Source organism: Micromys minutus (genome assembly GCF_963924665.1).
Source record: "Micromys minutus genome assembly, chromosome: 21".
Classification (NCBI taxonomy): domain Eukaryota; kingdom Metazoa; phylum Chordata; class Mammalia; order Rodentia; family Muridae; genus Micromys; species Micromys minutus.
In genome coordinates this window covers 138,971-165,739 of record NC_137956.1, presented here as the reverse complement: position 1 = coordinate 165,739, position 26,769 = coordinate 138,971, and the positions used below count along the sequence as shown (strand labels likewise).

At 40.2% G+C, this 26,769-nt stretch overlaps 2 protein-coding genes across 2 annotated transcripts in view; one reads left to right on the top strand and one right to left on the bottom strand.

Moving 5' to 3' along the window:
• Positions 1–2,096: 2,096 nt before the first annotated feature.
• PCLAF (PCNA clamp associated factor) lies at positions 2,097–15,505 on the bottom strand (the record flags this gene model as incomplete). Its single annotated transcript, XM_080934249.1, has 4 exons — positions 2,097–2,212; positions 11,042–11,204; positions 15,113–15,193; positions 15,460–15,505. 4 exons carry the CDS (start codon positions 15,503–15,505, stop codon positions 2,167–2,169), a joined length of 336 nt encoding a protein of 111 aa, XP_080790375.1. The 3' UTR covers positions 2,097–2,166.
• Positions 15,506–20,275: 4,770 nt separating this feature from the next.
• TRIP4 (thyroid hormone receptor interactor 4) overlaps positions 20,276–26,769 on the top strand; it is a 47,577-nt gene continuing 41,083 nt past the window's right edge. Inside the window, exons 1-3 of the mRNA XM_080934302.1 lie at positions 20,276–20,377; positions 22,800–22,969; positions 24,633–24,766. Coding sequence (XP_080790428.1) covers positions 20,277–20,377; positions 22,800–22,969; positions 24,633–24,766 — 405 coding nt within the window. The 5' untranslated portion in view covers position 20,276. The remainder of the gene's footprint in view (positions 20,378–22,799; positions 22,970–24,632; positions 24,767–26,769) is intronic.

Below are 26,769 nucleotides of genomic sequence, written 5' to 3'. Positions count from 1 at the left end.
TATGGTAGCACACACCTGTGGTCTCAGCAGAACTCAGAGGACAAATAAGGAGATCACATTCAAGGCCAGTCTGAGTTACCAACAATAAAATTAAAATATGCACTGCTAGAGTTCATCTGGTTTCAGATGAACTAAACATAAAAATATAACAGAATTAGAAATGAAGTTACATGGTAAGTCAAGAATATCAGTTACCATGGGGCACACACCTTTAATACCACCACACAGGGAAGTTGAAGCAGTAGAATTAAAAAAAAAAAAAAAAAAAAGAAGTTTGAGGCTACCCTGGTAGACATACCAAGTAGCAGGACAGCCAGGACTATGTGGTAAGACCCTGTCACAGCAAGAAACAAACTGGGAAATGACTCATCCATTCTTTTTTTTTTTTTTTTTTTTTTTAAGATTTATTTAATGTGAATACACTGTATCTGTCTTCAGACACACCAGAAGAGGGCATCTGATCACATTACAGATGGCTGTGAGCCACCATGTGGTTGCTGGGAATTGAACTCAGGACCTCTGGAAGAGCAGTCAGTGCTGTTAACTGCTGAGCCATCTCTCCAGCCCCCTGGCTCATCCATTCTTAAGGACATATATAAGGCAGCTCACAACTTCCTTGTGTTGTGAATCCTGGGGACACAATACCTTCTTTAGGCCTCCACACATGCCCATACACATAATTGCACATACACACATACAAATGAAAATGAGATAATTACAAAATAAAAAGTTAAAATGAGGGCTGGAGAGATGGCTCAGTGGTTAAGAGCACTGACTGCTCTTCCAGAGGTCCTGAGTTCAATTCCCAGTAACCACAGAACAGCATACAATCATCTGTAATGGGATCTGATGCCTTCTTCTGGTGTGTCTGGAGGCAGCTACAGTGTACTCACATAAGTAAAAATAAAATAAAGATAAAAGAAGTGAAAAAAAGATAAGTCAGTTTAAAAAAAATAAAAATGCATGTCTCAGACTATAATCTTAACAGTTGGGAGACACATAGGCAGTTAGGTCTCTGTGAGTTCAAGGCTAACTTGTTCTTCATACTTACATTAAGACCACCTAAGAGGCCACATAATGAGATCCTATCTCAAAACTATTTTTACTATACCTATAAATTCAATGATCTCAAGTCATCTTGAGAAATGAAGGGAAAATGAACTTGAGATATAAAACCTGATTTACAGCATGATCTGTCTCTCTCTCTCTCTCTCTCTCTCTCTCTATTTTGTTTCCAACTTTAAAAATATAGGCAAAACAATGGGCATAGTGGTGCACACCTTTAATTCCAGCACTTAGCCTGGTCTACCAGTGAGTTCCAGGACAGGCAGGGCTACACAGAACAGTCCAGGGATGGATAGAAAGGAAAAACTAAATATATACGCAAAAAGTACTATTTTATGATACCAAACTGATTGTATGTCCAAACAAATTCCTCTTTTAATGTATCTATGGTAACTTTGTCCCTGGTTCTGTCAGTATTTTATCTCTTTGATTATCAACTAGTTAAGTCCTCAAGACAAAATGGTCTTTAACTTTTCCTTTTCTTTCTGTTTCTTCTCTGTGTAGCCCTGGCTGGCCTAGAACTGCCTCATAGCCTGGGACTCAGAGATTCACTTGGCTTTCCTGCCTGAGTGCTCAGACCAAAGGTGTGTAGCACCACACCCAGCTTACATTTTCTTAAAAAGACATACAACTAGCTTTTCAACATTTTACCTTTGCATCCCCCACCCATTTTGATAAATGACAAGAGAATATGCTTAATATTGAATTTTTTAATGTAAAAAAGACTAAGTCAAAATTTTAACCAAACAGGCCATAACAATATGGCACTATTTCCATAATAAATGGCCATACAATGGCATCAGTACAAAAATCTAAGCAAAAACAGTAGATTTGTAATTACAGCATCATGTAATGTTGACTTTAGGAAGACACTTAACAGGTAAAAGGAGTATATGACATAAATTCAAGTATGCAATTTGAAATTACAAATTATAAAATTCTCCACTTTTATAGCTGGTTTCTTTTGAATGGCTAAATTGTAGCCTCATTTTTTTCTCAATTAAATGCCTATTCAACAAGCCAATTGGACAAACTCATTTTCCCAAATTTACATCCTAGAATATGTAAGTAAACTGAAGATATTATTCAGGTGAGTAAGTTCTATTCATTTTCATCATCTCTGTGATCAGGCTGCAAAGGACATGCTCTGTGAAAAGAAGAAAACTTCAAATCATTTAAGTGTCAACTGCATAAAATCAGAACATTAAAAATGCAACAGATCTGCTCAAGTAACTAGAAATGAGAGAAAAATTACACTTCACTAATTAGTAAGGGTAAACAAATTCCAAGAACTACCACATAATTTTTTAACACAATTCCCTGTTGTTTCATGGACTCTTCATTCCTCAGTCAGCACACGTTGATTTAAAAGGAGTATCTCAGCCAGGCATGGCAGCATATACCTATAATCCCAGCACCTAGGGAAGCTGAGGCAGTAGGATGACAAAAAAACAAAGACCAAAATGGAGTTTGAGCTACCAAGTAGCAGGCCAGCCAGAACTATGGGATAAGACCCTCTCACAGCAAAACAAGAAACAAACTGGGAGATGGCTCATCCATTGAAGAGGATGACAGTTTAGTTCTTCTCAGCACACACATAGCTCACAACTTCCTGTAACTCCAGCTCTATGGGATTCAATATCTTCTTTGGGCCTCCACATATACCCATACACACAATTGCACCCCCCACAGAAACACATAAAAATGAAATATTACAAAATAAAAATAATGCATGTCAGCCTGTAATTCCAGCAATGGGAGGCTGAGGCACAAAAACTGTGGCAAACCTCAAGTCTCATTTGAATTACATAGTGAGTTCTGGGACAGCTTGGGCTATAAAGACAGATTCTACCAATAAATGCATAGTAGCTGGAGAGATGGCTCAGTGGTTAAAAGCAGTTGCTGCTCTTGTTGAATATCCAAGTCAAGATCCCTCCATATTGGACATGTCACTGTCCCCTTTAACTTCACTTCAAGGTATCCGGTCACCTCTTCCAACCTCCCAGGCACCTGTACTCACCATGGACATGCCCATAAACATAATTAAAAATATATCTTTAAAACAGAAATGTCAGATATATGTATGAAACTGTCAAAATTTATTTACAATATCTCATCCTTACACCATTAATGTTAATGTTGATTGATGAATAGAATATAAATGCTAACTAGATTTTCATAATACATAAAGTAAAAAAAAAATCATTTGAGTAGAGAAAGCAATATATCAAGCAAATTGCCTTCCCCTTGAACTACATGGACATATTCTTTAAAAATAACCACAAAGGGCTGGAGAGGTGGCTCAGTGGTTAAGAGCACTGACTACTCTTCCTGAGGTCCTGAGTTCAATTCCCAACAACCACATGGTGGCTCACAACCATCTGTAATGAGATCTGATGCCCTCTTCTGGTTGTGTCTGAAGATAATAGCAGTGTACACATAAAATAAATATTAAAAAAATAACACACACACACAAAACCAGGGAAAGGGGGATGGCTCAGTGCTGCTGTGCCAGAGGTCCAGAGTTCAGTTACCTGCACCCCATAATAGCTCCCAGTCATCTATAACTGTTGTCCCATGGATCCAATACCTTCTAGTATAAAAATATACACACAGAAAAGACACACATACATATACATAAAGTATATAAATAAATATATTTTAAAAGTTTAAAATCATTTGGTAGACTATGATAACCTCAGCATTTGAATAAAGGTGCACTTACATTAACCCAAAGCTATTCTGTATTTACCACTTTTAATAGTAAGGCCATTAAAATTTTTTATCATAAATCAAACTTTTATTTTACAGCTGACAAAGCTTAGTGAAATCCTTAATTTCCAAATGAGATCCAGTGCGCCTGAAAGGTATTGACCAGATACTAAAAGAAGCTAAAACAAAACGTTTAGCCATAGTGTGAGATTATTATTACTTCATATACTAATCTATTATGGCAATCTCTTCATTGCATTTTCCTGGACATTAAGAGAAGTTATTAAATTGTGATCTAAACTTCCTTTTTGCAAGGGTCTGATTTTCTTTAGGCATAATAGTGGTGTTCAAGATTTATAGAAATGAACTTAAGAGGCTTCTTGTAATGTAAGCATGAAGAACTGAGTCCCATACCCTCAGAATATACATTAAAAGCTGGACATAGTTCCATGTGCTTGGAAGGCTGAGATGGGGATTTAAGGCTCACCAGCCAGTCCAGTTAAATCAGCATGCTCCAGTACAGAGAGATCCTGTCTCAGAAAAACAAGGCACAGAGTGCTTGAGAAAGACATTCGGAGTCTGTTGGAACATACCTTTAATCTCAGTGTATAGGGTTAAAGAGGCAGAGGCAGGCAGATCTCTAAGCTCGAGGCTAGCCTGATCTACAGAGTGAGTTCCAAGATAGCCAGGAATATAGAGCAACCCTGAATCATAAAAAAGAAAGAAAAAATAAATAAAAAGAAAGAAAAAAATGAAGACACTTGATATCAACCTCTGGCCTACACATGTACACACATATATGCACATCCAACATATATGCACATCTGCATGCACAAGCACACAAACACAAATTTAAGCAGATGGTGTACCAATAGTGTACCAATCACAACAGCTAAGATATGAACTAGCTTACAGCTGCATCAATAGATGAATGAATAAAGAAAATCTGACACACACATATACACACACATACACACACACTCACACACACACACACACACACACACACACACACTATAAGGAGTGATCACAGCAGAGTATGGATTGAGAAGCTCATTTTCCTTCTCATATATTCATGTATTAATAAAGGATAATTATAATTTTCATAGACAATGGCAAGTATACTAAAATATAGTATAAACCTCTAGAATCTAATTTTCCTTGTTTTGAGTTTTCTTGTTTGGTTCTGAGTTTTTGTGATTTGTTTTATTCTCTTCCTAAGAAACGGAACCTGGGGACATCTAGACACATACTCCTCCACGGAGGTACCAACACTTCTCTGGTTGTGGTTTGAGACTGTCTCATGCACTCTAGACTGGCTTTAAACTCATAGATCTACTTGTCTCAATCTCTGTAATCAAAGGTATGTATCACCATATCTAGCTATTACTGAATTATTTATAACACTATGGATTAAATGTGTTTATAAAACTGTATACTTTTTTTTGAATTTATTTATAGACAGGGATGAGTTATTAAGTATATATGTAAGAATGATGAGTTATGAGCTAGAGATGATTTAGTGGTAAAAAGACACAGATCAGTTCTTAGCTTCTACATCAGGTGCCTTACAACCACCTGAAAATTCCCGTTCCAGGACACCTGTGTCCTTGCTCTCTATAAGTACCTGTGCACGCGCACGCACACCCACACACACGCATATCAAAATAAATCTTTAAAAAAAAAAAGAGTTACTAATTGAGTGTAGTGTAAAATGCCTATCAAATCCATGATCTTTTTGCAGGGCTAATCGGTCAAACTCAGACTAGGCTGTGGTGGCTCACGCCTTTAACCCAGCACCCAGGAGGCAGAAGCAGGTGGATCACTATGAGTTCTAGGGTAGTCTGATCTACAGAGGGAGTTCCAGGACAGCCAAGGCTATACAAAGTTCCAGGACAGTCAAGACTATACAGAGAAATCCTATCTCAAAAAATAAAAATAAGAGGTTGATCCCAGGACATTGTACTGACAAGCCTTCTGTCACTGAGATACATCTCCAAGCCCAGTACATATAGCTATAATCTCCTCTGAAAGGAGGCTAAGACAGGAGGATATAAGACTCCTAAACTATAGTGAGTTTGAAGCCTGTCTGGGTGGAGGGGATTACTCATGACTCAAACCATCCTTGCCCCAGTGTGAGTTACTATACAGCAAGCTAAATGTAGTCAAGTATGGTGGCTCATAGTCCAAATCCCAAAACCCTAGAAGCAGAGAGGTTAAGAGGGCTATCACATGTTCAGGGCCAACATGGGCTGCAGAGCAAGACCATAGTGGGGAAAAACAGATGGGTAGTGGTGATGCAGGCCTCTGATCCCAGGACTCAGTAGGCAGAGGCAGGAGAGTATGAGTTCTAGTTCAGCCTGGTCTATAGAGCAAGTTCCATGACAGCCAGGGATACACAAAGAAATTCTATCTCAAAAACTAACAGAGGACAGAAAAAAGAAACAGAGAAAGGAAAAAAAAGTTAATGACTATGGCACACTGGTGGAGATTACCTAAAGCTTACAAGTTCCAGAGTTCAATCCCTAGCAAGGGAGAATTGCAGAGAGATAAGAGGTTTTCCATAGTACCTTGTACTTCCTCCAAAGTACAATGTAAACCTGGAATCTTCATATTTCCTAATTACTTTATAGGCCTTTTGGTTTAGTGAGCCATAAAGAACACCAAATCCATTCCATACTTTTTCTCTAGATCAAAGTAAAATTATTTTAAAGATGGACTTTCTATAATCCATATTTCATAAGCCACATTTAATGAAATCATTAACCAATGTTCAGTGTTGTCCTTCTCTTTGTTGTTGTAAGTGAAACTCCAGAAGGCTTAAGATTAGTATTCACCATCTAATTAACCCTTGAGATGATCTTCAAAGCAGTCCAGCTTGAGCTTCTCAACATTTTCTGAGTTACTAAAACCAGTGGGTTGAGTAGATTCGAAGACCCGGTTTTGTTTTCCTTGCAACACTGGATGGGCTGGTGCCATGTGGTCCGATATTAGAATGTGGTCTGGCCTGAGCCTCTCTTAATGGATAAGGCACAGAAAGGCAAGCAAGGCCCCAAGGAGCTTGGCTGTAGCTTTTAGGGAATTGCTGGAATCTGGGGGCTCTGTTTCATAGTAGGTAGGGCCCGATGTGCTGGTTAAAGGGACATATGACTCGACCTGCATGGGGAGGACCAGAACAAGGAGCAGCAACAGTCCCAAACAAAATCTGACTGCCATCCTCTTACCCCTGGTGATCAGGGTTCCACTTATCCAGCTTGGCACTTGTTGAGCTGGTGGAAGGTCCCTAAGTTTTTTGCTGGTGTGGAGATTACAAACCAGGTCTTACTTTTATGAAGACATCACAATGACAATGTTACAAACCAGGTCTTACTTTCATGAAGACATCACAATGACAAAGTCATGGTACCACGCCCTCTCTTTCTACACCCAAATACTTTTTATTTGTTTTGGTGTTTGAAGCAGTAGTTCAAGCTGGCCTAACTTTCACAAATACTTTCTTTTAGAATTAAAACATTTTTTTTAAAAAAAGGCAAGAAGTGGTGGTATGCAATTTTAATCCCAACATTCAGGAGGCTGAGGCAGGTGGATCTCTGTGAGTTCCAAGGAAGCCTGGTCTACAGAGGGAGTTCATGGTCAGCCAAGACTACATAGTGAGATATTGTCTTTAAAAAGGGAAAGAATGAGGTGTGTGTGTGTGTGTGTGTGTGTGTGTGTGTGTGTGAGAGAGAGAGAGAGAGAGAGAGAGAGAGAGAAAGAGAGAGAGAGAGAAAGAGAGAGAGAGAGAGAGAGAAACTAAAGCATGGGAGGGGAGCAGTGAAATGGCTCCTCTGATAGTGTGCTTGCATGTTGTCTGACTCTGAATACCTAGCATTCCGCCCCTGAGACCCACATAGAGGTAGAAAGAGAACCAATTCCTGAAAGTTGTCCTCTGAGCTCCACACTCTATATAGCATGTGGTTTGATTTTGATACATAGAAATCTAAAAAAAAGAATTCAAATATTTTTTCCTAATTTTTTCTTCTAGGTGCAGAGTAATGAAGCTAAGGCCTCAAACATGCTAAGTGTTCCTCCACTGAGCTATATCCCCAGCCCCACCCCATTTTAAGATTTATTTATTTAATGTTATGTGAGTACACTGTCCCTCTCTTCAGACACACCAGAAGAGGAAATTGGATCCCATTACAGATGGTTGTGAGCCACCATGTGGTTGCTGGGAATTGAACTCAGGACCTCTGGAAGAGTAGTCAGTCTTCTGAGCCATCTCTCCAGCCTTCCCCAGCCCTTTTTACAGGGTTTTTCTGTGTAGCCCTGGCTGTCTTGGAACTCACTCTGTCGACCAGGCTGAACTCACAGACTCATAGAAATCCAGCTGCTGTCTCCCATGTGGTGGGATTTAAGGAAGGCAAGTAACACTGTGCCCAGCTATTTTGTGATTCTTACTGAAGTTGAATAGACTTCAAGATAAACATTGATTGTTAGAAGTTGATAGTATCTAGCATGAAACAAAGTTTGTACCCAGATAAATGATTATTGATACTTGTTATATTTTCATATAGTATTTGTGTGTATGTTTTGCAAAGCAGAGCATGCTTATTTCTTTAAAAAATGTTTCATTTTATGTATATTTATTTTTATGGGTACATGTCTATTTGTGGCCAACTGTATTTTTGTACTTCATATACTCCAGGAACCCTAAGGGCATCAGATCTGCTACAGTTGAAGTTACAGACAGTTGTGAGCTGCCATGTAGGTGCTGGGAACCAAACCTCCATCCTCTGCAAGAGCAGTACATGCTCTTAAGCAGCAAGCCATCTCTCTATAAATTTAATAAAAATTAAAACATTTTTTTTAAAAAAAGGCAAGAAGTGGTGGTATGCAATTTTAATCCCAACATTCAGGAGGCTGAGGCAGGTGGATCTCTGTGAGTTCCAAGGAAGCCTGGTCTACAGAGGGAGTTCATGGTCAGCCAAGACTACATAGTGAGATATTGTCTTTAAAAAGGGAAAGAATGAGGTGTGTGTGTGTGTGTGTGTGTGTGTGTGTGTGTGTGAGAGAGAGAGAGAGAGAGAGAGAGAGAGAGAAAGAGAGAGAGAGAGAAAGAGAGAGAGAGAGAGAGAGAAACTAAAGCATGGGAGGGGAGCAGTGAAATGGCTCCTCTGATAGTGTGCTTGCATGTTGTCTGACTCTGAATACCTAGCATTCCGCCCCTGAGACCCACATAGAGGTAGAAAGAGAACCAATTCCTGAAAGTTGTCCTCTGAGCTCCACACTCTATATAGCATGTGGTTTGATTTTGATACATAGAAATCTAAAAAAAAGAATTCAAATATTTTTTCCTAATTTTTTCTTCTAGGTGCAGAGTAATGAAGCTAAGGCCTCAAACATGCTAAGTGTTCCTCCACTGAGCTATATCCCCAGCCCCACCCCATTTTAAGATTTATTTATTTAATGTTATGTGAGTACACTGTCCCTCTCTTCAGACACACCAGAAGAGGAAATTGGATCCCATTACAGATGGTTGTGAGCCACCATGTGGTTGCTGGGAATTGAACTCAGGACCTCTGGAAGAGTAGTCAGTCTTCTGAGCCATCTCTCCAGCCTTCCCCAGCCCTTTTTACAGGGTTTTTCTGTGTAGCCCTGGCTGTCTTGGAACTCACTCTGTCGACCAGGCTGAACTCACAGACTCATAGAAATCCAGCTGCTGTCTCCCATGTGGTGGGATTTAAGGAAGGCAAGTAACACTGTGCCCAGCTATTTTGTGATTCTTACTGAAGTTGAATAGACTTCAAGATAAACATTGATTGTTAGAAGTTGATAGTATCTAGCATGAAACAAAGTTTGTACCCAGATAAATGATTATTGATACTTGTTATATTTTCATATAGTATTTGTGTGTATGTTTTGCAAAGCAGAGCATGCTTATTTCTTTAAAAAATGTTTCATTTTATGTATATTTATTTTTATGGGTACATGTCTATTTGTGGCCAACTGTATTTTTGTACTTCATATACTCCAGGAACCCTAAGGGCATCAGATCTGCTACAGTTGAAGTTACAGACAGTTGTGAGCTGCCATGTAGGTGCTGGGAACCAAACCTCCATCCTCTGCAAGAGCAGTACATGCTCTTAAGCAGCAAGCCATCTCTCTAGCCCCAAATATTACACTTTTGTCTTAGAATTTTAGCTCAATGTTTACTACTAGCATTCTCATTTTATTAAAAACTTAAAAACAAGCTTGCATGATGGCTCCTTTAATCCTGGCACTGGAAAGGCGGATACATCTCTGTGAGTGTGAAGCTAGCCAAGTTTACAAAGTGAATTTCGGGATGACCAGAGCTACATAATAGAAGCCCTGTCTCAAAACAACAACAAAACTTTTTAAAAAGTAAAAAAATTCCTGCCTCCAGTCAGTGGTGGTGCATGCCTTTAATCCCACATTTGGGAGGCAGAGGCAGACAGATGTCTGAGTCCGAGGCCGTCCTGGTTACAGAATGAGTTGAATCCCAGCACAGCCAGAACTGTACTAAGAAACCCTGTCACAAGGAGAAAAGCAAACAAAAAACAAAGCCCCAGATTTGAAGAATTCTTAAGGATTTAGAGAAGACTGAAAAAGAATATGGAATTACTACGGATAGTGTCTATGGAGAGCAATTTCTGCCTAGTTTCTCTGTTTTACCTGTATGCTTAGGGAAGTTCAACACGGAGGATTATCCCTTGTTCTGGAACTGGAAACTAAACCACTACATGCTGAATATCTGGCCTCACTGAGCCACACCCTCAGTCCTAACAGTAATTTTAGTGGGGCGTAAGGAGCTTAATGGAATTCAAATTAGATGAACTGACAAAAATGTCTTAAGACAGAAAAAAGAAGAAGAAGGAAGAGAGGGCAGGAGGGAGGCAGGCACACTGTGAACTGTTAGCTCATGCCTCTCACTCAGCACTTCAGCTGAGGCAGAAGGATTACAAGAAGCTCAAGTTAATCGTGGTTTACATACAGAGACTGTCTCAAAAAGCAAAACAAAACAAAACAAAACAAAAAGCTATGAAAATTAGAGGAATAATAAATGAAGAGGATTCATGTTTCTGGAATAAGTCAAAGTAATTTTTGAAAAATATTTCAAATTTTAAAGTGACATAAATGATTAGAAATCAATGCATAGTTTTCATTTTCTTACTAGTTCAGAGAGAAACTTTAAAATTACTAATCCTGTTTGTCTTTATTTTTAGGAGGACATTTTCTTGTTTTCCAGAACATAAACACTTACTTTCTCTTTGCTTTTCCTAAGCCACTGCTTCCTGCTTCTTCAGGAATCTGGTTCTCTTTTTTAGAATCTTTAGGGGACAGCCTGAAGAATTCCCCGATGCCTTTTTGCCACTTGGGAGTTGGGCGCACACAGACTGGGTTCCCTCCCGAATACTTATTTTCAGCTGTAAAATAGAAACAGAACTAAATAAAAACAAATGTTAATTGCCATTCTTGCCCCCAACCCCAGACAGGGCTTCTCTGTGTATCCCTGGCTGTCCTGAAACTCGCTCTGTAGACCAGACTGGCTTTGAACTCACAGAGACCCACCTACCTCTGCCTCTGTGTAGTGCTGGGCACCACACCTGACATTGCCATTCTTTAGCATCATACTCCAGGTGTTAAGTGCTCTATCTTAAATTAGAAAATGAAGGCTGGAGAGATACTCAGTAGTAAGGAACACTTGTTGCTTTTCAAAATACTAGAACTGGGCTGGAGAAGGGGCTCTGCAGCTAAGAATACTTGTTTCTCTTGCAAATTACCCAGGTTCCATTCCCACAGTGTCTTAAAACCTTTGTAACTCCAATACTGAAAATCTGATGCCTTCTTCTTGCCTATATGGGCACACATATACAGTGAGCAAAGTGCTCATACACATAAAATAAATCTTTAAAAAACAAACAACCCATCCAGCCATATCAGGTGGTTCACAACTGCTCGTAACTCCCAGCTTCATGATCCAATGTCAGGTACCCATGCACAGATGTCTCTTACTACACCCCACACACTTATAAGTCACTTGATGCAGAAGCCTGATGTCCTGCAAGTCTCAAGGAACAAGATAAAGGTGGAGGTAGAAAACCTGCCCCCAGAAGTTGTCTTCTGGCCTTATTTGTGCCACTTCTCACATTTCCTCCCATAGCAACAGTAATACATTTTATAGTAGGTCGGTTCATCTGTCTACCTACTGTCTATACTGTCTATCTATCTATATATCTACTATTATCTATCTATCTATCTATCTATCTATCTATCTATCTATCTATCTATCTATCTATCTATCTATGAGGGTTTGTGAGTGTAGATATGGTTCAAAGATTGAACCCAGAGCCTCACATGTGCTAGTCAAAGTTTTCAACTACTCAGGTACATTTCTTACAACGATTCGGTTATTTGGTTAAAGACCTATATAGTGTGAATCAGGCTAGTGGCAGAGGCCTGTAATCTCAGCTCCTTGGGAGGACAAAGCAGAAGGATCCAAAGTCCAAAACTTGCATGTATTACCAAGTGAGCATAAAGCCAACCCAGGCAAATTATTGAAACCCCAATCCCAACCCCCCTCCCCGCTATAAATAAAGCTAAGAACACAGCTTAGCAATGGACTCTTTATCTGAAACGTCCAAGGCCATAGGTTCAATCCCCAATACCTGAGGAATGGGGCTATATAAATTTTTCTATAAGAGTAAATCCTATTTTTCAAAGCAACTGGCTTCTTTCCTTAAGGAAAATTCCATTTCTGTTTATATTTTAATAGTAATGTAAAATGAAAATGCAGGGAAAGTTGCCCCTTTAAAAAATTACTGGAGGATGGGGAGCTCACCTACAATCCTGGAAACCTGAGTTTGACCCTCTAGACCCCTAAGTTGAAGATCTTAGAGACAGGGAGGACAGAAGTTGAAGACCAGCACATAACAAGTCTGCGACTAGCCTGGATCACATGAGTACTTTTCTCAGAAGTGGGGTCGTAGAGAGTCCACCGTCAGGAGCACACATGGCTTTGGTTTAGTTCCTAGCACCTACCTGATGGCTCACAGCCATAGCAAGCTTTGGTACACATACATTTGTCCAAAGGACACACTCATGCATATAAAATAAATGAACCTAAAGTCAAAAGAAAAAAGTTGTTCATAATTTCATCAAAGAAAACTTGCTAAGCAAGTGCTCTAATGCTGAGCCATACTCCCAGCCTTACCTTAACAGAGATGTTTTCAGTACTAGAAATATGCAGCAGTAATTGTGAACTTGGTTTTTGGTAACACTAGGGAAGAAAACTAGGATCGCCAGCTACCTCTGAGCTACATTCCTAGCCTTTGACTGGAATAAGACAGGGTCTCCTCCTGTTACCCAGACTGCTCTGGGACATCAGGACTCAGGCATCCTCCTGTCTCTGACTCCCAGGCAGCAGAGACTGGAAGTCTTTCCCATTCATGCCCAGCTTAGCTGCATGATTTAAGCACAGTTCTACTGATTTAGTTGTGGCCTTACCAAGTTACATAGTTTTTAAATGAAGCCATTGGGCAGGAGAGATGGCAGCTCGGTGGGTCAAGGCAGCTGCTCTTACTCACCTGGGCACCTGCGCTTCAGCCCCAAGTTGAAAAGACCTGGTTTCCACGAATTTTTTTTTTTTTTTGCCCTCTGACTTCTACACATGTTATAGTGAACAATTCCATGCATACATGAACACACACACTACTACATGCAGACATTAATGACATGTATTAAAAATAATTTAAAATGAGAATACTATAATCCCATATAGTTGTTTGGCATTAAAAATATAATCTATGAAGATTTTTTTATTGGCAGAGAGAAGGTGAGTCAGTACTTCTGATAGCCCAAGGTATATCTCATTCACTATGTAGCCGTGACTTCCTGATAAGCCTGCCTCTACTACTCAAGTGCTGGGACTACAAGTTATCTGCCACCACACCAAGCTCCTCCTTGTTTTATTGATTGTTCCTGTGAGACAGCATATTGCTTGGACCCTCTGGCACACCTGGTACTCACTAGGTATCCCAGGCTAGCTTTGAACATACGATAGTCCTCCTGTCTCAGCCACCAGAGCACTTAGGATTAGAGCCATGCATGTCTTCGCCAGGCTGCTTCTCACATATCAAGGACCTATTCAGTAAGCTCTAGTGACTCAGCAGTAGGCCAGCAATGGCAATAAATAGAACTTATATAAGATGACATTCTAAATAAATTTATCTTTCAAAAATGTTGTCTACTACCTTATCTGAAGAGGTGGAAATAGTAAATATATTCTGTTGAAAATTTTAGACTTGGTAAAAATTTAGGACCGAGTATGGTGTAGTTAGTACATGCCTGTAATCCTAGCACTCCAGAGACTGGGGCAGGAGAGAATCAAAGCCAATGGGGGGCGAAATGCACTTGGAGATCCTATCACAAATAAATAATGGTGATGGTGGATCGAGTTGGCATAGAAACCCAAGAAAAGTCAGAACATAGCAAGGATCTCTCTCATCTCAAAAAAGTAAATTTGGGTGTGGTAGTTCATACTTGTAATCCCAGCAATCAGGAGAGCGGGGAGGGGGAGAGAAAGCAAGCAGGAGAGAGGGCGAGGGCACAGAGAGCGCCCACAGTGTGTGCAGGGACACACTGTAGATGTTACTCAGTGGCCTAGCATGCACAAAGCCCTAGGTTGGATCCCCAACAGACTAAACCTGGCATCCATGTGTGTAATTCCAGCAGTGGGGAGGTGGAAGGGGGGGGGAAGGAAGGGAAGGAGGGAGAACAAAAGGGAGGACGGAATTAAAAAGGAAGGTCAGGAAGGAAGGGGAGTAGAGAAGGAGGGAGAAGCAGAAACAAAAGCAAAACATACTGGGGTAGTGTGGTTGAGATGTAGCTCATTGATGGAGTACTTGTGTTCTACTGGGCAAAGCAGGCCCAGGGTTCAGTTCCCAAAGATTGTATGCATGGTTAGACACACACACACAGAAAACATGGTAGTCACCTTAAATCTAATGAGGAGGCACTTAAGTAGCCTCCAAGAAAATAGTAACTGTTAATAAATTTAAAAAAAAAAATCAGCAAAGAAAAATAGGTTTAAAAATAAACTGTTCCTCACCATCAAGAAATGAGTTTTCCATTGGACCCTGCTGAAGGACTAAGGCCCTTTTAGAAGGCAAGGAAGACATTTAGGGATGAGAATGTCCAGGGAAACAAATTCTAAAGAAAGATAAATAAAAACAAATCCTCCGGGCATCGGGGCCACACAGGTTAGGTAGGACTGCTGTGCTAGGCCTGATGCTTTCAGGAGTGTTACTTTAGAAGCTTCCGGGACCCTTCCTACCTTTTCTCGACGAACTTGAGGAAGAATTGGTGACAAAAGTGGAGGAGCCAAGCACCTTCCTGGGGGCTTGAGAAGCCATCACTGGAAAGAGAGGTAAAGAAGGGCGTTCAGAAGAGGCAGGAAAATTCGGACCTCCCTCCCCCGAGCTTTGTTCTACCACAGTCCCAGGCTAGTGGAGAGTAGGGAGATGCGTAGCAGCAAACGACTTTGCCCGGTCTCTGCACCTTCTTAGAGGTGAGGGTGGGGAGCCTGCCTCCTAGCTACTCAACGGGAGGCAGCCATGGGCGGCTCCACCCCAGGGACTGGCTGCCTAGGGAACCCCCTGCCGCCTGGCTGCATCCCGTTACCTTTTCTGTAGGCTCCTGGGACGTGGTTTGCTTTCGTTCGCACCATGTTCACACAGGAAAAAACAACTTTCTCCGACTCCCCAACTGCAGATGTCCCTACTGGACAAGAACCCTAAAATGATGTTCCCGCCACAGTTTAAACGGGTCTTTTTCCCGCGCGCTCCAAGCTCTTGAGAACCGCAGCTCTTATTGGTTCCGCGCCTTCAGCCTGAACCAATTGGCATCGTCCAGCGGTGACAGCCTTCAGACTTCAGGCTTTGCTGGCCGGTCCATCAGCCCCAGAGCTCCTCCTGATGGGCGGCGCCAGGACTCTCCAGGGGTGCGTCAAGGGTGGGCGCGGCGGTAGGTAGGCTGTGAACTAGCCAAGTGGTCCACTTATAGAATAAAACCAAGTAAAGACAGGAATTGTAATATCTTTTCAAAAGTTACCACAAACTTAAATCCGTGATGACTAAACACTGAAAGTGAAAATTTAGCGAACTTTTCAATGTAAATCAAAACTAAAGTTTACTATCCTAAGGGTGAACTTTACTGTGTTCTAAAAACACTTTTCTGAGGTGGGAGAAAGGAAAACTCAATTTAGTTTACAGTGTTTTAAAAACTGCTTTCAGATCTCAAAAGACTAAAAAGTTTGGACAAATTGTCCATACATATATAAAAACAAGTAACTAAATAAAGAAACATGGGCAAAGAACTAAAAATCTGCCAGATGTAAAAGGGTCATAGCACCAACCCACATGAGGATAACCCTGCAAAAAAGAGATCATAAATATTTTCTGACCCATGTTTTAAATTACAATATTCCTAAGAATTTGTGTTTGTTCTGAATGCCATGCATGAAACATATGTGTTTGCTACAGGACGATTTCTGTTCATGCTTATTTGAAAGGCAGCCCTCCAAGGTGCTATAGAATTACTTCTCTGCAGTGAGTTATTCTTAAACAGCAATAAAATCTACTCAGGGCCTTAGCCAAATTACTAATTCATAGTATATTCAATTTAAAGATTTTAAAGCCAGGCCTTGTAATTTCAGCCCTGAGGAGGCAGGGAGACTGGTTAACTGTGAATTCCTTGCCAGTCTGAGCTAGAGCACAATATTAAAAAAGAAAAAAATGGGTCTAGGGAGATGGCTCAGTGGTTAAGAGCACTGACTGTTCTTCCAGAGGTCCTGAGTTCAGTTCCCAGCAACCACATGGTGGCTCACAACCATCTGTAATGGAATCTGATGCCCTCTTCTCATGTGTCTGAAGACAGTGGCATACTCACATACATAAAATAAAAAGAAACAAAGAAAAAGAAAAGAGGCTGGAGAGATGGCTCAGTGGTTAAGAGTATTGGATGCTTTTCCAGAAGAACCCAGTTCAATTCCTAGCACCCACATGGCAGCTCACAGCTGTTTTTATCTAGCTCTAAATGATTTGGTATCCTCACAAAGACATGCTGGCAGGCAAAATGCCAATGCACACACAAGAAAAGTAAATGTGTCACTTATTTAAAAAAAGAAAAGAAAGAAAAGGAAAGCTAGACCAAAAAAACAGGAGTTGGAGAGAGAACTCAGTAGTGAAGAGAACTGGTTACTCTTTCAGGGAACCTGGAGGACACAGGTTCAATTCCCAGCACCTATATGACAGCTCACAGCTGTTTGTAACTCCAGCTCTAGGGGATCTGACGCATTGACACAGACACATTCAGGCAAGATTCTAATCAGTGCACATTAAATAAATCATTAAGAAAAAAAGATCTGGGCTGTGGTGCAGGCCTTCAGTTCCAGCACTCAGGAGGCAGAGGCAGTGCATTGAGGCTATCCTGGAATTCCATAGAGTCAGGTCCAGGAAGGAAAGGGCTACACAGAGAAAAGAACATCAACCAAACAACCAAACAACCCAAGTGAAACTAATGAAAGGATTTAGGCAGTCATAAAATTAGCATTATAATGTTAGCAGTTGCCTGTAGCCTTATCTTAACCCAGAGTGTCAACAAGCCATCAACAAGCGTTCTGTTGTTGTCATTCACCCTCTTGAAAATGCACATTGGTTCTTTTTTGTTTGTTTTGTTTTTCTAGACAGGGTTTCTCTGTGCAGCTCTGCTATCTTGGAACTCTGTAGACCAGGCTGGCCTCCAATGTAGACCTGCTTCTGCCTCCCAAGTGCTGGAGTCAAAGGTGTGCTCCTCACTGCAAGACTGCACACTGGTTCTTAAAGGCTGCCTACTCTGGACCCAATTGCCTAGTTGAACTCAACATTCTAGATTCCTGCAAAGAAAAGACCCGTAAAATATGTCTTTCCTCTTACATTTCAAGCAAATGGCTAGAGAAAATGTCAAATATGCCTTTTCACACGGGGACAATCTACATATTATTGTAGTGTGTTTGTTTTGTCTTTAAAAACAAAAACAAAAAACAAAACACGGTTTTTTTTTTTTTTTTTTTTTTTTTTTTTTTTTTTTTTTGTGTAGCTCTGGCCATTCTAGAACTAACTCTGTAGACCAGGCTGGGCCCTAAAGGAAAAGAGATTGACCTGCCTCTGTCTCCTGAGTGCTGGGGTTAAAGGCATGTGTCACCACTGTCCCGATTTCGCTTGTTCTTTAATACCAATGATGTCTATTAGGAATGCAAGTTAGAGAAAGAACACACAAAAAAGCATGATACTGAGCAAAAGTTGGTTTTTTAAATTAAAATGGCTACTTTGGGAGCTGGGGATGTGACACAGTTGTTGTAGTACTTGCCAAATAGGCATAAACTCTTAGTTTGATTCCCAGCACCACACAACGCTAGGCACAATGTCACATGAGTGCCATCCCAGCACTTGGGAAACAGAGGCAGGACGATCAGAAGTGCTATTCTCAGCTACTGGTGAGTTCAGGACAGCCTGGACTACAAAAAGACCATGTTTCAAACAAAACAAAAAGATTGCTTTAAGAGAAGTCCTTCTCTACAATTAAATAAGGCACAGAGATTTATTCGATTTAAACATAAAAATCTCGAAGAGTTGAGGCCTAATGGGTTAAGAAAAGTTGTAGTAGGGATAGCAAAATGGCTCAGCAGGCAAGCATACTTGCCACCAAGTCTGATGACTTGAGTTTCATTCCCAGGACCCACATGCTAGCAAGACAGAACTGTCTCCTGCAAGGTCTTCTCTGACCTCTCATGAGTGCCATAGAACTGGACACACCCACCTGATGTAAAACCTGATGTCTTGAAGAAAAATGATAAACACTTAAAAAAAAAAAAAGAACAGAAAAGCTAAGGTTTGCATGTGTTAATGGGATTTCTGATTAAGTTTATTTCTTGCTACTGGGGATGTGACTCAAGGCCTTATATATCAAGTTGAGTCTCTACCACTGAGCCACTAAACTATGGGAATGAATAAATATAGAAAAGGTTACACTATTTGAATCACTAGAATTAATAATCAGATTAGATTATTATTAAAAGGTAAAATTTATTCTCACCATTAATTAACATTACTGTATTTTGCTTTTTAAAAAAAGTTGTTGGGTGAGTGAAACGGCTCAGGAGGTAAAGGCTCTTGCTGCCAAGGCTGGCCACAATAGGGTAGAAGGCAAGTGCTCTCCCACAGTTGTTCTCTGGCTGCCACGTGTGCACTTCTATTTGTGGTAGCCCTGGATACACACATGGACAAATACACAAATAGATAATAAAATAGTATGTTAAAGACAGGGTCTCACCAGTAACCCTAGCTGGTCTGGAACTTACTAAAAAGACCAGGATGGCCTTGAACAAAGGTCCACCTACTATTGCCCCCTAGAGTGCTGGGATTAAAAGTATGTGCTAGCATGCTCAGCTAATGTAATTTATTTTTCCAAGATTTTTTAAAAAGATGTATTTATTTTACTTATATGAGTACACAGTAGCTGTTTTCAGACACACCAGAAGAGGATATCAAATCCCATTACAGATGGTTGTGAGCCACCATGTGGTTGCTGGGTATTGAACTCAGGACCTCTGGAGGAACAGTCAGAGCTCTTAACCTCTGAGCCATCTCTTTAGTCCGCCCCCAAAATTTAATTTAAAAAATGTGTGTGTGTAAGTGCCTGTATGTATGTCACATGCGTGTTTCGTGCTTGTGGAGATTGGAAGACGTCAGAGACCCTGGAACTGGAGCTTCAGATGGTTGTAAGCCTTCATGTAGTGTAGCAGTGAGACCATAGTCTCAATCATAGACAGCGCTAATGAGAGCCACCATTCTCAGATCAAAAACTAGTACCATGTTTACAAATAGCTCGCCAAGGAACGGAGTTTTTGTTTCCCTTTGATTGTCCAACTGGGGACTGAACCGAGATTCTTGCATACTCAGGAGGCAGGGTACCACTGAACTTTATGCCTAGTCTCCCTTCCCTCCACTTTCTATTTATTTTGAGACAGGGCCTCGCTAAATTACAAAGACTAGTTTTGAGTTCACTTAGTACCACAAGCAGGCTTTGGATTTGTTATCTTCCTGACAACGGCTGTTTGAAATGTTCTACAATTGGAATCAGACTAGATTTGAAGGCTGGACCCATGATTTGTGGTCCTACATTCTTTTATTCCTACTACAGTTCTTTTATAGGTGCGTGTGTTGTCTTCTTAGCACAATTGCCAATTGGCTTCCTGGAGCTGCCCCTCAGTACCAAAGAATCATCCGAGCAAGTTTCTTCTATACAAGTGTAAACAGATCCGGAAGCTGAGAGAAGCCAGCGCGACTGAGCAGCGGGTGCAAGCTAGCGGAACTCTAGTCAACGAAGTCGACATTGCGAAGGGAACTAATCCAGTGCAGGACCAGAGGTTTTTGCAGCCCAGCTGTTTCCGGTTGGGGAAGATGGCGGTGGCTGGGTCGGCGTCCGGGGACCCTCTAGTATACTGGTGCACACAGCAGTTGCGAAAAACTTTCGCTCTGGATGTCAGCGAGGAGATCATACAGTAAGACGGGTTCCGGGCCTGAGGCGGAGAGCAGCGAGCGGGAAAGCCGGGAGGACTAAAAAATTGAAAAGAAGTATGATTAAAGGGATTGCGGTCTTGAATTTTGGCGTCCACTTCACTTACTCAGTTTAGCTTCTAGATAAGTATGCCAGACTCTACTCACTTTCCTAGAAAAGTGGCAAAGTAGTATTTAGACCTGTAATTCCTTACTCTGAACGTTGTAGTTTGTATCAAGCAGGACGCAGAATTTATACGAGGGGTGACATGGTCCAGTACAAATAGTTCCTGGTTCGAGTCGCTATTGCTGTATGCCAGTCTCTGGGCAGTCAAGATGACCTAGTGTTGACGAGTTCTGCAATGGGAGGAAGCTGACGGTCTTCTCGGAGAACGTAATACACTTTTTAGTATCCAATAAACTAGTCAATGAAGGGTATGCATTATGATTTGAAACTTTTAAAATACTAGAAAAGATGTTTTTACCTGAGAGCTAAAGGATAGGCTCAGGCTCAAAATATTCAGGTTGAGGCGAAGATTACAAAAAGAGACTTGATTAAAAATAAAATAAAACTAAGACTTTTCCTTAATTTGATTCTGTTTTGCTATTCTAGAATTATAAGAAATAAGGTCAGTTTTTTTTTAAGTTTTGGAGAAAAAATATTTTTGAAGGAAGATTTAAGACTCCCTGGCTGTTTTAAAGTTGAAACTAAGTATGGCTTAACACCTGCTTACATGTTCAAGACAAGTTAGACAAGAAATGTGCTGATCATAAGGACTCAAGCATGCTGTGATGTCATTCAAAGCACTTGCTAAGCATTCATTGGTTTGCGTCAGGCTATTATGCCAGGGTGAAAGCAGCTGCTGGGCTTGATATTTAATTTGAATAGCACAGATGTAATGTTGTAAGAATGTGACTAAATTTATACGTTTCCCAAATATTAAAAGAATTATTAACACAGAATTAACCTCCTAGTCAGTGTCATATTAGAAGACATGAAGATTAGTACACAGAGTCAGAAAAACACACTTTATTCCACATCTGTATGGATTCATTATTTGATTTTAATCGATGAGACTTGCTGTATAACATTTGGATGCATGCTTTTAAATTTAAGTGATTAAATTGTTGAAATGACAGTTACTACTTTGTATCTGGAACTCTTTAGTACTTTTGGTGTTTGAAAACTCCAGGGTTAAACCACTGTAGAGATTCTGTAGGTCTTTGATAATAACTGATCTAATGGTGCGACTAGTAAGCTTGGAGAACAAGATGGTTAGAATGTGTAAGTTCTGAAAAGTCATTGTATAATTTTTAAACAATATTTATGTATTTATGTGAATGAGTGCTCTGGTACGCCTGCATGACAGAGAGGGTGTCAGATCCCTGTAGAGATTGTTCTGAGCCCCCATGTGAGTGCTTGGACTCAAAATCAGGAGAAGCAGCCAGGGATGTTAATTGCTGAATCTTCTATCCAGCTCCTTACCCCCTTTTTAAGTAAGATAAGGTCTCTGAGCTGTGGAGTTCAGGCTGACCTCAAACTCTCAGAAATCCACCTGCTGCTGTCTCTTGTGTTCTGGGATTGAAGACATGTATCACACCGATTTAGGCATTGTGTCTTTAAATTTTTATTTTAATTTTAAATTTTTTAAAATTTTTACTTGTATGGTTTTTAGTCTGGATACATGTCTGTGTACCATGTGCGGGTAGTGCTCTCATAGACTACTGAAAGGTATCACATCATCTGGGACTGGAGTTACAAATGTGAGCTGCAGTTGGGAATTGAACCCAGGTCCTTTGGAAGAGCTTGGACTGCTTTTAACTGCTGAGCCATCTCTCCACTCCTCCTTTTTTAAAAGATTGTTTTATGTCTGTGAATGCTTTGCCTACATGAAAGTATGTGCCCTGTGTTTGTGCCTGATGCCTGCAGAGGTTAAAAGAAAACATTTGATCCCTGGAATTGGAGTTAAGAGTGGTTGTGAATCATCATGTGGATGCTGGGAATTGAACTCATGTCTTTTGCCAGAGCCTCAAGTGCTCTTAACTACTGAGCCACTTCTTTAGCCCCACAATTTCTTAAAATACTGAGAAACAGTAAATGCCTAAATAGCATATATGTTAGATTACAACCTACTCTTGAAATCAGGGTCTTTGTCCTCATCAAATTTATATCCTTAGCTCATAGCAGAGTGCATGACTCAAAGTAAACACTCTTAATAAATTAAGGAATGTTTTTTGTTTGTATGTGTTTGTGAAGTAGTACTAGTGTTGTACCCAAAATCTCATGTGTGCTAGGTAAGTTTTGTTTGACTAAGCTCCCATCAGCCCTGATGAATAATGTTTAGTACCTCCATCCCTGTTATGACTTCTGAAAGTCATACAGTAAACTAGTTTTTGTTTCAGCAATTTATATCTTTACCTCCTTAGATATGTTTTGTCAATTGAGAGTGCTGAAGAAATACGAGAATATGTGACAGACCTTCTCCAAGGAAATGAGGGCAAAAAGGGTCAATTCATAGAAGATCTTGTAACCAAATGGCAAAAGAATGATCAAGAGTTCATTTCTGAGTCTTTTCAACAGTGCTCGAAAAAAGATGGTAAGTTAATGTGTTTAAGTGGTAATTGAAATGTCACTGAGAAATGCTTGGCTTTAAAAGCCTCAGTGCTTTCTGCCACTGAGTATTACTTGTTCATAGCTAACTTAAACAGAATCTTATGTGTGCATATCTTTAGCTTAGGTCTGTTCAGTTAGTAATGAATATTTCTCTAACTTAGGGGTTTTCAACCTTTAATACAGTTCCTCATGATTAGGTGATCCCCCTCTAGCCATAAAATTGTTTTGTTGCTATTTCATAACTGTTTGCTACTGTTATGAATTGTAATGTAAATTTCTGATATGCAGGATATCTGATATGTGATCCCCAAAGGGTTCACAGCCCACAAGTTGAGAACTGTAGCTCTAACCTATCAAGTTTTTCTGTGTACTTCTGTCCCTCAAGTACTGGAATTGAAAGTATGTTTCACCACACTGAGTACCAGCCACCTCTTTAAAATTTACAGAAAATCCACAAAAGAATCATTTTTCAGGCACAATTGTGGTTTTAGAATAATTTCAAAAAGTTACAAATGGATTAAAGAAATATCTTTAAGGGCTGAACCCTACCTCAGTGGTAAGATACTTGCTTAGCATGTGTGAGAACCTAGGTTGCATCCTCCACACCACAAAAAAAAAAAAAAAAGCATTTTTATGAATATATTTTTATAAGCATTTAAATGATTATTTATTTAATGTGTGTGGGTATTATGCCTGCATGTTTGTCTCTGCCATGTGCATGTCTGGAGCCCTTGTAGACCAGAGGAGGGAATTGGGTTCCCTAGAACTGGGGTTTCAGATGGTATGAGCTGCCATACGTGTGTGTCCCGGGAATCGAGCCCTCCCTAGGCAGTGCTGTAACTGCTGAGACATCTTTTTTGTTTTGTTTTGCTTGTGTTTTTCTTTCTCCATGTAGCCCTGGCTGTTCTGGAACTCACTTTGTCAAACAGGTTGGCCTTGAACTCAGAGATCTGTCTGTCTCTTCCTCTAAGTGCTAATTAAAGTTATGTGCTACCATGCCTGGTTCCAGCCCTATTTTTATAAATACTTTCAAAGTTATGTATATCTGAAAGGAAGTATTGACTGATTATAGTATTAATGATATTTAGAGGTATCTATTTATATAGTACAAGAGATGAACACCAACCAAATAATATGCTTTTATTACACAGTGTAAAAAAAATCAGACTTTTTGAATTTACATTATTAACCCACACTCAGTTGCACTTTGGGTTTTTCCTGCAGTCCTGGGGATTCAGGCCAGGGCTGCTTGCAGGGTAGGCAAGCACTTTCCATCACCAACCTTGTTTGAAATTATTCATCATTGACCACAGTCATGAAAATGGTAGTTTAATTTTTAATTGAGAGTAGTTCTGCCTGACTTCTTGTCTTGACTGTAAATATTAAGAACTGGAGAGGTATACATTCTGGAGAGATGGCTCTCCTGCTGCACTTCCAAAGGTCCTGAGTTCAATTCCCAGCAACCACATAGTGGCTCACAACCATCTGTAATGGGATCTGATGCTCTCTTTTAGCATGGAGGTGTACATACATGCATACAGACCATTCACATACATATAAAAATTAGCTTCAAGCTTTAGCTACAGAAACTAATAAATCTTGTTAGTCTCTTTCTGTAGCTGTGTGTTTTGTTTTATTCTTTAAAGAAATGTTAGATGGACAGAGATCAGTGGACCAGCTAAAGCGGGGTAGGAGGAAAGGAAGAAATAAACAGGAAGTTCCTGTATTTCCTGAACCTGACATGACTGTGGAGGTCAAAACACCTTTAGATTTGGCCAAGGTAAGTGCTTACAAAATTAAACTTTTCCTGGCTGTGTGGACAAGAGGAGATGACTGTTGTGTTTTAAATATAAAGAGACAAAGTGCAGAAATAGGTCCACTGTCAGATTTAACAGACTGATGAATTTTAGGGACAGAAGTTAACAGTGCTAACATATTACTCTCTGTGTGTGGTTTTTCAACCTTTATCTTCCAAGGTCTGAGATTCCAAGTGTGTGTCACCACTCTCTACAAGACTTATTTCATACTGAGCATCAGACTTAGGATCTTGTGTGTGTGTATGAGACAAGCACTCCGCCCCTGAGCTACATTCCTCGCTCTGGATGGATAATCGTTAATGAAGAACCCTGCTTTCAACCTCAGCATTTGAGAAGGCAGTGAAAACTAAATGATTATACATTATTGTTATCAAAACTGTCAGGCATACCTACCTGGCAGGAAAGACACCATGATATGGAAGGCAGTTTTCCCAAGACAGGCTTATCCACAGCATTCTGGATGTGCTGACTCCTGTGTGTTCTGCTAATGGGGGAAACTTGACTGCATAGTTTGTATGTGTGGGTTGTTTGTACTGTGCTCTACACCAAAACAGACACTGAAACAAATAACAAAAACAAAACTGCCAGGAGCTGAGAGACCTAGGCAGGAAGATCCAGGCCAACCTGGGCTACATAGTGAATTCTAGGCCACCTTGGAATGTATAGTGAGTCTCTATCTGAGAAAAAAATCAATGAAAAGATAGGTGAATAGTATTCTTGTTTTGAAACTTTTTCTTTCTACCATTATTACCCATATTCAGCCTTCAAAACTTCTTGTTAACCAGGCTGGCCTAGTATCCCAAGCTGTTTGAACTCAAAATCTTGCTGCCTCGGCCTTCTAAGAGTTCAGACCATAGTCACTGCAACCTGGGTAGCTGAAACAATTTATAGTTCGCACAACCTGACAAGCTAACTTTCTCTAACAAAGAAAATTAACTAATCTAAGATGGGATAAGACAGTTTTGAGTGTGATAACATGAAAAAACATGGGTGAGGTGGACATGGTGGCCTCAGCCTGTAACCCTAGCACTCAGCAGTCTGAAGCAGAGGGAAGGCCTTAAATTCAACAGCCTGGTCTTAATGATGAATCTAGGCCAGTGAGAGCCCCAGCATGAGGCTTTGTCTTAGAAACTGAAAAGTAAGAACTGAAGCAAAAACAAGGATCACCGCAGGTGACAAAGACCATCTGGCCAGTAAGTATATACATGTGTGTTCAGTCTCACTAGGAACTAGGATGGCTGTGCTCCTCCTGGTTTGCTTGTGACTTTTCAGATTTTAACACCAAAAGTCTCACATCGTGCCCCTGCCCCAAAGCATGAACAAATCAAGGTGTTTATACCAATCAGATAAATACACATTGATTCAATGAGATATTTCCTATCAGATTGTCTTCATTAAGATTTCTTTATTTTATCATGTGTACAGTGTTCTGCCTGCATGTTCTGCACACCAGAAGAGGGCACCAGATCTCACTGCAGATGGTTGTGGTTGCTGGGAACTGAACTCAGGACCTTTGAAAGAGCAGCCAGTGCTCCTAACCTCTAAGCCATCTTTCCAGCCCCCTATCAGATTGTCAGTGTCCTGTCAACTGTCAATAAATAATATTGGCAGCATCAAGAACTATAGAAATGTTTAGTTTATGTATTCTTTATTTTGATCCCCATATTCATAACCTCCTCTATGCTAGAGAAGTTCTTTACCCCTGAACGTCACTCAAGGATTGTGTTGTATTGTTTTATTTTATCTTTTGTGTGTGTGTGTGTGTGAGTTGTATTGTTTTAATGGGTAAAGGTTTTGCACTTTTTTCATGCTTCCGTTGGTCATTTGCATATCTGTTGATATTACATTCCTATTTAATTTTATAATCATTTTTTATAATGTTATCTTTTTTCTTATCTCCCCCCTCCACCCCAATAATAGGGACTGAATGTATGGCTACATGCATGCTAACCTTATGCTGTCCAAC